The sequence below is a fragment of the Podarcis liolepis genome (genome assembly GCF_965112155.1).
Source record: "Podarcis liolepis genome assembly, chromosome: 3".
In the NCBI taxonomy this organism is placed as follows: Eukaryota; Metazoa; Chordata; class Lepidosauria; order Squamata; family Lacertidae; genus Podarcis; species Podarcis liolepis.
In genome coordinates, this window is record NC_139557.1 from 81737643 (window position 1) to 81750885 (window position 13243).

At 40.4% G+C, this 13243-nt stretch overlaps 1 protein-coding gene across 8 annotated transcripts in view; it reads right to left on the minus strand.

Moving 5' to 3' along the window:
- SMYD3 (SET and MYND domain containing 3) overlaps window positions 1-13243 on the minus strand; it is a 347371-nt gene that overhangs the window by 296499 nt on the left and 37629 nt on the right. For 7 of the 8 annotated variants that reach the window (XR_014524496.1, XR_014524497.1, XR_014524498.1 and 4 more), the window contains exons 2-4: window positions 8535-8598; window positions 2548-2655; window positions 1151-1208 (exon numbers count right to left, since the gene is read on the minus strand). Coding sequence is in view for 4 of the 8 variants with exons in the window: in XM_083496930.1 (XP_083353056.1) it covers window positions 1151-1208; window positions 2548-2655; window positions 8535-8598 (230 nt within the window). In the remaining 4 variants the exon portion in view is untranslated. The remainder of the gene's footprint in view (window positions 1-1150; window positions 1209-2547; window positions 2656-8534; window positions 8599-13243) is intronic. The other variant, XM_083496932.1, reaches the window with a different exon arrangement.

The window sequence follows — 13243 nt, forward strand, 5'->3', positions numbered from 1 at the left end:
TAATAAGATGTTACCATGGGGGCTCTTGTGGACAGAAAGGTGATTAAAAAAAACCTACTACTGTCATTAATACTAATAGTAATACAGTGTTACCTTGGTTCTTGAATGGCTTAGTAGTTGAACAACTTGAAACCTGAATGCTGCAAACCCAGCAGTAAGTGTTCCGGTTTGCAACCTTTTTTGGAAGCCGAACATGCTCCGTTTTGAGGGTTACGCTTCAGATTTGAGTGCCACGCTTCCATTCTGAGAGCTACGCTGAGATCTGTCTGTTTTTGCTATTTATTTTGCGTTTTTGTTTGGGGGGCTTTTTTTTCTTTCCATTTTTGTGACTGTGTGGAACCCAGTTCAGCTATTGATTGATTGACTGTGTGACTGCGGAAAAGGATCAAAGCTGCAAAGTACAGTACATTGTTTATTGCTTTCATTTTATGGATCAATGGTCTTGTTAGATAGTAAAATTCATGTTAAATTGCTGTTTTATGGGTTGTTTTTAAAAGTCTGGAACGGATTAATCCATTGTGCATTACTTTCTATGGGAAAGCACGCCTTGGTTTGGAACGCTTTGGTTTTCGAACGGACTTCCGGAACGGATTAAATTTGAGAACCAAGGTACCGCTTTAATAATGTGTACTGATTATATATTCCTAAAAATCCTTCATCAGCCCATCATTCAACAGTGGCTGAAAGTAGTATAGGGCATCCTCAGGAAGGTGATGGAACAAGCTACCAAGAAGCTCGCAAAATATTAGCGTAATCTACGTATGAGCAGTCCTGCTGGATCAGGCCAAAGGCACAACTAGTCCATCATCCTATTCTCATAGAGGACAAGCAGATGCCAATGGCAGAGTGAATAAATGGATTCCAATACAGAAGAGCTGCTAATCCGCAATGCCGGAAACATTTGTTCTTTGATTTCCAATTGTCTGTATTTTTCTTCTAGATCACTTCTGAAATTAAATCCAAAAGCACTGTACAACCCAAAAATGAAAACATATTAGTTAGCATAAAAAAACAAAAACACAAACTCGAAAAACAATCCTTCTAGCTCTTCTCAGGTGTTACTTAAGTTCCAAGAGGAAGTTAAATCTCAGGATGCTACGCAGTAAACATGGGAAGCATTTACAAAAAAGTATGGCTAACGTCTACTTACTTGACTGAAGATCAAAAAGGGAGTAGAGCTCTTCAGATGGACATGTTGATTGTCTTAACTGGGGAGCATAATAATAATAATGAATTAAAAGGATGGCAGACTAAATCATTAACTCAATTTTTAATCATTCTTTTAATACTTTATGTATAGCACTAAAAGAGCAATCACTAGCATTAATCCGTTCTTGTTCACGTTTGTGAAAACATTAGTAGCATTTTGTTGTAAGTTACAACTCATTTATTCTTATTCTCTTGATTTTCACACCTTGCTTTGCAGAACACATTTCACCCATATGTTCCACTGAGTTCCACACTGAGTCAAGCACAACTGAGGTGGCTGTTACAAACCTTTTTGAATTCATTCACTGACACAAGGTATTTATTTTACTGATATGCAACATTTGTGAACATTTGTGAACATGTGCAAAAGAAGTCCCCTTGAAACTGATGTCAGACGATGAGCCACAGAGATCTGAGCTGTGAAAATTTTGAAACTACATATGAGTAAACATACAACTTCTGGTTTCATCTAAGATCAAGCTAAGGACTAAACTCTGAAGCCACCACTAAGTGCACAAATTCCACAAATTACAGCAAGTTTGATTCAGTCAGGACTTCAATGCTGCTTACTCAAATTACTATTCTGGTGCAACTTGCTTGCATTTTATGACATATATTACTTATGAATTTATTCTTCTGAAGTATAGTCTGTCCTTCTGCTTCTTCATTTCCATCCCAGTGCTTAAGGATACATTTGTAATAAATCCAAAAGCGGTTCAAACAAATGTGACAGTGCTCTGCCTTTTTGCATGCATGTATCTTAAAAGTCGAAAGCACGTCAAAGTGCAAGTAGATAAATAGGTACCGCTCCGGCGGAAGGTAAACGGCGTTTCCGTGCGCTGCTTCTGGTTCACCAGAAGTGGCTTAGTCATGCTGGCCACATGACCCGGAAGCTGTATGCCGGCTTCCTCGGCCAATAAAGCGAGATGAGCGCCGCAACCCCAGAGTCGGCCACAACTGGACCTAATGGTCAAGGGTCCCTTTACCTTTATCTTAAAAGTCGAGTAAGTGATGGCACAAAAGTTTCATCCCTGCTGCCAATTGCAGAGGATAATGCAACATGAACAGAAGCTACCTACATCCACACTGAACTACGTAGGCAGTCAATTCAAGAAGTTCTGCTCGAGGTCATTAATATGCCAGGCTCTCACTGGCAGGGAAGGAAATTTGCTTCGGCAAGGAGCATAGGGAAACTTGGGCGGACAGTTCTTTATCCTAGCCTCTCCCCAACAAGAGCTATTATGAATCAATAACAACTCTGTGAAATATAGGCCTCCTCGGCCACAGTCAGGGCAGACACCTTTGCAAGGATCAATCACAGGTAGAAGGTTTACTTACTAGTTTGAAAATGATCCTGCCAACAAGCCTCACTGAGTCTGGGGGGAAGTTAGGCTCAATGCTCTTAATACACTTGCATTCCCGTTTGTGGTCCTGCCAGGCTTCTTTCTACAAGTTGTGATAAAACAGAAGTTATTTTGCCGGTAAACTTTTCAGAAATATAAAAAATATGAATTATTACTGCAAGAGACCAGTGCACAGATAAAAGCGATTTTGCACAAGCATAAGAATATTTGGATCCAAGCCACTGATTACGGTTGGACATATGGTTTTTGCAAGAAATGCTGTTGAAACACTCGGTCTATTTTTACAGTAAGGTATGAATTGTTATTAGAATTATCAACCATTTAAATGTTTTAGTTGATCAACCATCTGTCTTTTACACCTAAATAATTTTGCATATTACCCAAACCTCAGTATAAGTGACTTTGTAGGATTCTGGAGACATATTAGAATTTAAGCAAAATTCTACCACTGTGTATTAAATGAAAATTTTTCCCCTATTTCTATAATATAAAAAGTGCCCTTCCATTTTAAGCTCTCTGCCAAAATTTCACCCCATTGATCAATTAACTGAAACTATCTGTGTAGAAAAAAACACAACCCACATACAGTACTAACAACTTCCTTATATAATTGTTACATTTCTTCTTTCAACTGTTTTACAGACCACACTAAGCTACTCTGCCAGGATACTGGGACCTACCAACACATGTGCTGAAACTGCAGCTAGATAAAGGAGTTCTGGACAAAAGTATTTTCCAAGATCTCACGCATAACCAGGCAAACAATTCATCCCCTCCCCTTGTTTGACTCTTTTGAATTTGTAAATTTGGGTCAAGATCTGAATAACAAGGAACTGATCTCACTGTTGGCTATTTGCAGTATGGTAGCGCTGCAGAGAGCTTGCTGGGGAGACCATGCATTAAAAAGGGACTCAAAAATAACTTAAACAAGGTTTTAATAACAAAAGCAAAAACTCCTTATACACTAAATACATCAACAAAACAGACCCAACCACCAACCCAGCCCCCAGGGTAATGGGAGAGCTAGGTGCTGCTCCTTATATACTACACCCAATTGCTGACACAGCTTAATCAATACAACTCAGCAGCACCTGCTATGTTTCACAGCTGTAAAGCTGGGTCTCGTTATTTTGCTCTGGCCCTTGCTCTGGCCCCTTAAAGACATACACATGGAGTGGAACAATGATGAACCTTTACATTTAAAGAAGCCATTCAACACTCACATCTTTCAGCTGCAGATAGGCCAGAACTGCCAAGTTTGGGAAGACCTTTGATTTCAATAATCTGAACTATTAGACTATGTCAAGACTTGGTAAATCAGCGTTATTTAAAAAAAATCCCACATAAGCTAAAAATTTCCAGGTGCCAAAGTGCTCAAAATTGTTTCTTCACCATTTGGTTTAATTTTATTTCATATACAAACTGGAGTGTTATATCCCACAGGTCTATGTAAATGTCTGAATTTAGCTTATTGATACTTTTATCTTTTCTGAAATAGAAATTTGTAATTGTTTTGATTTAGAGACCTTGTAATCATAAACTATACCTCCTTTCCCCATATTTCCTTATCAGCAATTGTAACAACTTTCTACTTTTAAACTATTTTTTCTTGCATTATCCCCCCCCCCGCAACCTGTCTGTTGTTATAATAAATAAATGGAAAAACTACAAACAAACTGGTCAATATTAACTATGATTAGCTTCAAACAAGCAAATTTCAAACCATGGTGTGTGAAGCTTGCTTGTTTGAAACAAACTGCTGGTAAAATTAACCACAATTTCAGATCTAGGTGAGACCTGTGAATAATCAATTAATGAATCAGAAGCTTCCTTACTCCTCTTCGCAGCTGCATGGGAGGGAGGGAAGCGGTAGCTCATAATCTCAGGAGGAGGTTAAACTTGTTTATGTAAAACTAAACTGTATGTCATGACACAGTAGAGTGTTGTACTGTGTAGATATGTCGCACAAATGCTCACCGTGCTCCTCCTGGGCCTGGAAAGGGTTAGTTTAACCTCTGGGTTTCTAGTAAAACTGAATTACTGTGTCACAAAATGATGTCTAAAAAGTGTGTCACCAACATAAAAGTTTGGAAAGCTCTGGTTCAGAGTAACGTCTGAATCTAGCCGATATGTACCAATACAGTGGTACGTTGGGTTACAGACGCTTCAGGTTACAGGCTCCGCTAACCCGGAAGTAGTACCTCGGGTTAAGAACTTTGCTTCAGGATGAGAACAGAAATCGTGCTCCGGCGGCGTGGCAGCAGCGGGAGGCCCCATTAGCTAAAGTGGTACCTCAGGTTAAGAACAGTTTCAGGCTAAGAACGGACCTCCAGAATTAATTAAGTTCTTAACCCAAGGTACCACTGTATCATCCAATTTCCTACATTCATAGGTGAGTGTGGATCCCTAAAGTAGACAAAACAGACCATTTAAGCAGATAAGGAGGTATTTGGGGAGCATCTAAAATACCTCCTAAAGAGAGTGGGAACCCCAGAACTAGCCTGATGAAGACTGATCACATACATTCAGTGGTCACAGAAAGCTGACTGACTCTTCAGAGGGGTACATAAAACAGGGTAGGAAGGGACTGGATTGTCCTGGAGGCAGGGATGACTAACCAGAACACTCAAACAGCAGTAGTCAGTTAATACTGCAACATTTTGTTGCAGGTCCCCCTTATTTTTCTCTAAATCTGATCTCCTATGGAAAAATGAATAGGAACAAATCTCTGCCTTTTGTAAGATGCCGTTCTTTTCAGTGGAGCTTTCTGCTTTGCAGCAACTCTGATCCTGGCCCAATGGAATCAGTAATCCTCTCCTCAGAATATTTATGTTCAGCCTCCAATTTTGACTGTCCCTTGATTTCTACCTCAAAAAGATTTTTCTGGGTTTTCGTTGTTGCTGCTGCTGCTATGCCAGATTTCTGCTTAAGGTTTTGCATAGCGGCTGGCAGGCAGGCAGACAACAGAAGCAAGAGGCATGACATGGGATTAAGGAGTGCCACTATACACAAATCTGCAAGAGCAGCCGAATGGACAAAAGGCATTTCTGTTTCTGGCACATGAAATAGTGGTTTAAAATTATACAGCTCATAGTTTAATTTCACCCTTGCTCTCTTTGAACTAGGCCTGCACCAAATGGTCACAATATTTTCAGTGTGAAAAAAGTATTTTTGGAGAAGCCAAAATGGCCCCTAAATCAATCCTCAGTGCATACCTTCCAGAGTTGTTTGTACGTTGTTCACGACCCAATGGGTGAATCCTCATGTACCATTATTTTTAAGGGGTGGTTTCTTTACTCTGCTAACACAATTCTGGCCACTCTGAGATCATGTAATCAATGTGAAGATGTCGCAACATCTTAAATCAGAGTTTCAGGTTCAATCTGCAACATCTCCAGCTAAAAGGGCTCTTGATAAGAAGCTAGAAGCACCCCTGCCAGACTTTATTGGGCTAGATGGACCAAAGGTGTGACTCAGTATAAGGTATATTCCCATACGAGAAATATGTAAAATAACTAAGCAAGGATTAGGCATCACCCCAGAATTGGCCCTACTAAACACCTTCCAAGACAACAATGCCCATTTACACCACAAAGAACTCATAACCCACCTACTTTCAGCAGCCAGAAACACCATAACCAGACACTGGAGAGACCTGTCAGGAGTAAGCATGGACCAATGGTACCAAATAGTATGGGAAACAGCCCCACTAGAAAAATTAACCAATAAACTGAAACTGACATGGGGACAAACAGAAGAAGACGCCTTTACCCTGGTATGGCTCCCCTTTATCACATACACAGCCCAACAAGACAATGACAATAATCCACCAACAGCATACAAATCAATATGGCTAACCTGATCCAAAACACCCACCCACCCACCCCACTCACACACGAAAGCAAAGATCACCACAGCCAATCACAAACAAACAACCACACCTTGGGCCAACCCCGACCTCTCTCACCACCAAAGAAACACAAGTGAACAGCAGAGAACCTGTACGAGCAACGCTGACACCAAACCCTACATACATTAAGCAAAATAGAAACATTTCCACCCGACCCCACCCATCTTTCCCCCCCTCCACCCCTTTTCTTCCTAATGTCTCAACAAAGGAAACTGATTTGTAAAAATGTTACATGGAAAAAATACGAGAGACATTACACATACTTCTGTAAAACAAGAAAATCTTTAATAATAAAAAAGTATAAGGTATATTCGTATAATTCACATACCCAAACAGATTTGACTTCGTGATGCTAGAAAGCCATTTCAAAGTGAAGGTGTGCACAGAAGCTTAACCAGGCCATCTCTCAAAAACTGCTGAAAGGGCAGATGGTGCATTTAGCTTATTGTGCAAGTTTTTATGAAAAGTTCCCACTCTCAACTTGGTTTTACTCCCCCTCTCAAATAATTGTTTTGGACTTCACTGAAATTTCATCCTTCTAACTTATCTGCTGTTTCGCATGGACTACAAAGTGAGAGCTATCGGAATATAACTGTAACTCAAAAGTATCCAGAAAACAAAGGTTATATGAATCCAGTTTCTTTCACCCTAAATAAACAGTCGTGTCTCTAATCATTAAGACATCATTCTGCATAACGTAGCTGTACTGGCATGTTCCTCCCGAGCCAACTAAAATTGTTCTTTGAAGCCAGCCTTTATCTGACATGCTTTGTTCCTAAAATAAATGCTGGGAAGGAGTTTAAAATATGCTAGAAGTGACACTGAGATGATCAACTGTTTATGCAGCCTTTAAAGGAGTAAGGAGATGAAATATGCAACATCACACAAAATCGTCTGTCTCATTCTTCTAATCTTAGCAGTGCTTTTTAAAGTTAGAAAGACATTGGAATCACATCTTTATGATCACTGCCAATTTGAATCCATTCACATCGTGAATACGGACTGCTTACAAACAGGCATAGCCTTCCCTAGTTTAGGCACTGTCATGGCTGCACCTGCTGCTGCAAAAGAACCCAGTAACCTTGTGTGTATTTTGCGTGAACAGTTTAACTTGGCAAAGTCCGGCCAATGTAACATAGTGCTTTACTTCTGCTTGCATTTTTAGGCAGGTGTTTGGTTTGGTTTTTGTTATGGCTAAGTATTATTTAGTTTTTTAAAAGGTAAAGGGGTAAAGTGACCCCTGACCATTAGGTCCAGTTGTGGCCGACTCTGGGGTTGCGGCGCTCATCTCGCTTTATTGGCCGAGGGAGCCGACGTACAGCTTCCGGATCATGTGGCCAGCATGACTAAACCACTTCTGGCAAACCAGAGCAGCGCACGGAAATGCCGTTTACCTTCCCGCCAGAGTGGTACCTATTTATCTACTTGCACTTTGAGGTGCTTTCGAACTGCTGGGTTGGCAGGAGCAGGGACCGAGCAATGGGAGCTCACCCCATTGTGGGGATTCGAACCGCCAACCTTCTGATCGGCAAGTCCTAGGCTCTGTGGTTTAACCCACAGCGCCACCCGCGTCCCTTATTTAGTTTGTTAGTTACAGTTAATTTGTATACCGCTTCATATTTCAATAGAATTGTCTAAGCAGCTAACAAATCCTAGCAAAAAAGAACCAGTACATAAAAAATGCAAAGCAAATTCCACATTCAAAACCTAAGAATACTACTATTACTATTACTATAACTAATAATAATAATAATAATTCATTTTAAAGTAACATAATTCAATATATCAGTGTACATAAGCAAATTAACCAAGAACCACAAAAACAAAACAAATACAGAACATAAAAATATATAAAGTTACATCAAAATGCAACATAATGACACTGTACCATTAAAAAAATTCATTGTGCATGTGCATGCATGTATAATTTTTGCTGGCCATGACAACCAATTTCCTAGATCTTAAGAAGAGTTAATGGGGAAAATATCAAGGCTAAAAGGGTAACATATTTGCATTATTCATTTGCAGCTAATTATCAGAGTAATGATTACCTGGCAACGTACATCACAGTATCTTGCAACTTTGCACTGAGAACACCTAAGCAGTCGATCCTTCCTGTTGCAAAGGAAAAAAGGGGGGGTGAAATACTTTGAATATTTAAGACAAATAACTTTCAGGTAAACTTTTAAAAAGTATGAAAAGCCTAATGCTAGAGTAGCAGTCCACAATCCAGGGAGCATTTTTAGAGCCAAGTTTCAATGTTGGTTTTTGAAATGGTTTATAAGGCTGCTTAATGGAGTGAACTCACAAACCGGCACTTTTTAGCTTCCTAGGTTGTGGTTCTAGGAAACAGCATTCTTTGCCACTGACAACTAGGCAAGCTGTTTTGTGGTCTGACTCTTCATCTGAAATAAAAACTGCAGAGAAACAACTTGTGTGCTTGTGGTTGTACACATCACCTTTGTATTGTGCCCAGCTGTGTTTCCTAAAGTCTCAATAAAAAGGAACTTGAGAATTCTAGGTCAAAAAAATGACCTAGAATATTTACAGTTTCTATTTTTGTATGTTCAATGGGCATAAAGTTAATTATTTTAACTCTGTTTGATTATTAAACAATATATTTTCCAGGAGAACAAAAAAGATGGAAAGTCTCAGAATCCAATATTCATGCTCCGCTTGAACAATTTACAGCTTTTGCAACCTGTATGTAAATAATTCATAATATTTATAGGGGCTCTTCAAGCAATACCTGTTTGCTGTAAAATGAAATGCTACAATCCGGGTAGAATATATTTTACCTTTTATTGGGTGCAACAGTAAATAAAAGAAATAACCTTTTTATTTTATTGTTCTCTTCTCATACAGTCAACTATGTTTGTGTTAAACTATGTTTAACATAGGAGAAATCCCAAGCTGATTTGCAGTAAACAACACAGTGGGATATGGTTGGCCTTTTGAGGTCAAAAACGTGATATTCCATTGCAAGCTAAAATTCAGTAAATCTTAGTCCATATTTTATCTGCCTTAAGCAAAATTCTTGCTGTGAATCTGTAGGTGCACTGAGTTGTGGCATATATTTGTACTCTGAATTCCCCATCAATACAAAATAGCATTAAAGTTCTATCTAAATTGTTCCAGGGTCTGTAAGGCACTTGGGAGGGGGGCATACAATCAAAAGAGATGGGGAATTTAAACTAGAGATGTATTTGTATACCGTTAAGATGGTTGGTAGAAATGCTTTTTTACATAATTCCTATTGTTTTCTAAGTAATCAAAACATGTAATTTAGTCCTTCAGTTAGCATGCTCAACAAAACACCCCAAAAGATAAGTGAAGAAATAAATGACTAAAATATTATCAATTAAAAAAAAAAATCTTTCCAGTGTGTGGTTTTAACTGTAACACTTTAGTCAGGTTACAAAACTTTTAGTAGACTGATCAGTTAAATCAAAAGTAGCTCCAAACTCATATGGCAGCAGATTTTTTTCTGATTAATTAATTAAGTAATTAAAAGCCACATTCCGTATTGACAATCTGCCAGCTGAGGTCCATGGAGCTGTCAAAGGGCTCATATACAAGGAGAATGCAACAGCAGGTATACCGCAGGAACATCCCAGATATGCCATCAGAACAAAGTTGTTCTGCCTCTGAAGATGCACAGCGGGACACAGGCTGCAGCTGTGGGCAGAAGGCAGGTAGGATGGAGATGTCATATATCCTGTGTCATATATCTTGTGCCCCTTCGTCCCACATGCTCTCCAAATGATCTAACTTTACACCAGCCCCTCACATAGTGCAAATAAGGGGAGAAATTTTAAAAGCTGCCTCTGAATCAAAGACTGAGTCACACCCATGTCACCATGACAGAGTATAATATACAATGTAACAAAGCACCAACACATAGCGCAGCGCCCGTATATGAACCCCAGACAGGGAGCTCATAATTCAGATCACAGGGCACACAAAGCGATGGCAGAAAAATTCAGTTTGCTGGGGTGCTAACTTGAATATAATATTGGGGGGCAGTAAGCCCCGCCCCGCATTACTGATCACATGACACCATGCACACACAACATTTGAATGGCAATGCCCATCAACTTTGACGGACCCAGCCCCTTCAAATATTTTATTGGGGATCCGAAGACCCCTCAACCCCTAGGAGCTGACTCCCACGGTTCCACTTGGTAAGACATGGGGTGTGATGCAAGCATTGCTGAAGACACAAGGGAATGAATGAATGAATGAATGAATGAATGAAATTTATTACGGTCCCAGACCAGATTCACATTCCGTACTAAGCAAACATAAAACACAATAGAATTAAGGCACAAGGGAAGTATACTTGTTAAGTTGTGGGTGAACATATCAGACGGCACAGCGATTCTTCAAACAGCTCTTGTTTATTCACAGGCCAGAACAGAACTGAACTGAAGGGTTCAGCCAGCCTGCTTATATAGAGCTCCACTACAACGCAACAGTAACCATTTTCTGTAACTATCCAATCACTGAACGTCACTTTCAGTCCCTTATTTGCATATGTGGACCTGAGTGAAAACTATCTACAGTATCCCCCTGCTGGCCCAGGGTGAAAACTTCAGTACATGACAATACTTATCTGCTAGGAGCTGGAACAGGCACAACCCACTCTGGACCAATCAGTTTTGTTTGGGTTCAGATTCAAGATGTCCACTGTACTAGTAACTACAGGGCTGGCTCAGTCATGAAGTGCGGTGAAGCAGTCACCTGAGGCAGCAGAAGCGCAAGAGGCAGTGCCCCTGCGGGCACTCCACCTACACTGCCGCCATGAACAGAGAAGTGAGATCTTGCCAGAACCTGCCACTTCACAGGCGCTGCCATACAACCCAGGTAAGAGAAGCTGTGGTGGCAGCACATTCCTGTTTTGCCTCAACCATTATTATTTTTTTGCCATACTGCCAGCTCCCTACAGCATCTGAACAGCGCGACATCTTGCTAATACAGTACATCTCTCTAGCTAATGTGCAGACCCGATACACTTGATGGAAAGAAGGTGGGTGCAAGTAATAGTCTGAACTGCAGGCTCACGCTCCTCTCCCTCTCCCTACTTTCATCTTTGAGATTCATAGCAGTTATTACTCTCACTATAGTAACAGGTGTGAAAATAAGCAGCAGCTGCATTTCACAGACCATTATTCAGGATCAGCACAAAATTCAGCTGTTTTGAAGTCAAAACATACTGATAGATCCAAACTCATAAAACCACAGAATTGTAGAATTGGAAGGGACCACAAGGGTCATCTAATCCAACCCCCCGCAATGCCCTCTGGGGCTCAAACCCATGACCCTCCGATTAAGAGTCTCATGCTGTACCAACTGAGCTATCCCAGCAGTCATATAATATTTCTGAAATAGTTGATATTAATGCCCTGTGCAGGATTTATAGATCTTGATTTTCAAAAACGTAAACCCCAAAGTGATGACAATTAGCATATTAATTCAATCTGCTTTTCTTGGCTTTATGCCAATGGCACCTACACAGAATTCAGTGAAATCCACTCAGGTTAAAACAGAGGTATTTTGGTTAAACTGGATTGTACATTGGGGTTTCTAAATCACTGCAGGATTGTTAAAAATGTATTAGATAGTTTAACAGTAAAATGTAAAAAGATAGGTAAGGAGGGACATTGTAGAGATTTTTGTACAAAACAAGCAGATAGCAATAACCTTTTTTTTCCTCTCACAAGACTAAAACTCGGAGCTACCCAGGACAATGGATTCAGAACAGACACAAGAAGCAACTTCTTAACAGAAAGCAAAACTTAGGAAATTCACTGACACAGTATGTGGAGATGGCCAATAACGTAAGAAGGCTTTAAAAGAGAGTAAGAGAAACTCATGAAACAAAGATCTATTAATGGCTGTCATGGTGGCTATATCTAACCTCCACATTCAGGGAGAGAATGCCACTCAATACCAGCTGCTGGGAAACAAAAAAGAAGAGGGTTGATGCTTTCAAGGCTTGTTGCGGAGAGGGGACTTCCTGGAAGCATTTTTTTGGTCATGGTGGGAAACAGACTACTGCAATAGGCAAGACCTTTGGTCCAAGCCATCAAGGTGGTTGTTATGTTTGTATAAAGCTACAGTGGTACCTCAGGTTACAGACGCTTCAGGTTACAGACTCCACTAACCCAGAAATAGTACCTCGGGTTAAGAACTTTGCTTCAGGATGAGAACAGAAATCGTGCTCTGGCGGCACGGCGGCAGCCGGAGACCCCATTAGCTAAAGTGGTGCTTCAGGTTAAGAACAGTTTCAGGTTAAGTACAGACCTCCGGAACGAATTAAGTACTGTACTTAACCTGAGGTACCACTGTGTATGTGAAACTCACCCAGTAGCCCACAACCTGCAATCCCCTGGCAGCTCAGGACTTGGCTCACCCATAACTGTGGAGCTAGGCCTCCAGGCAGCTAGCTACAAGCATCAACAGCTTAGTAAAGCTTAGGTGCAAATGTTTGGGTCTTTTGTGGAGGGCCATGTCCTCTATTGTCCCATGTGTCAAATAAGCAACATGTTTTAGGTAAAGAATAATTATCCAAGTTCTGGTTTTCTTCTTCATCCTGTTTTGATGATATTAGAGAATGTTTGGAAATTCAAGCCTTATCAGGAGAAACTGGCCACTCTCCAGGCACCCGGCTTGATCCCCTTGTTGACCTCCCTGTCTGCGTTTCCCGGCAGGATACAGGCTAGGTCACGATCGGCGATCCTCCTCAAGCGTGAGAAGA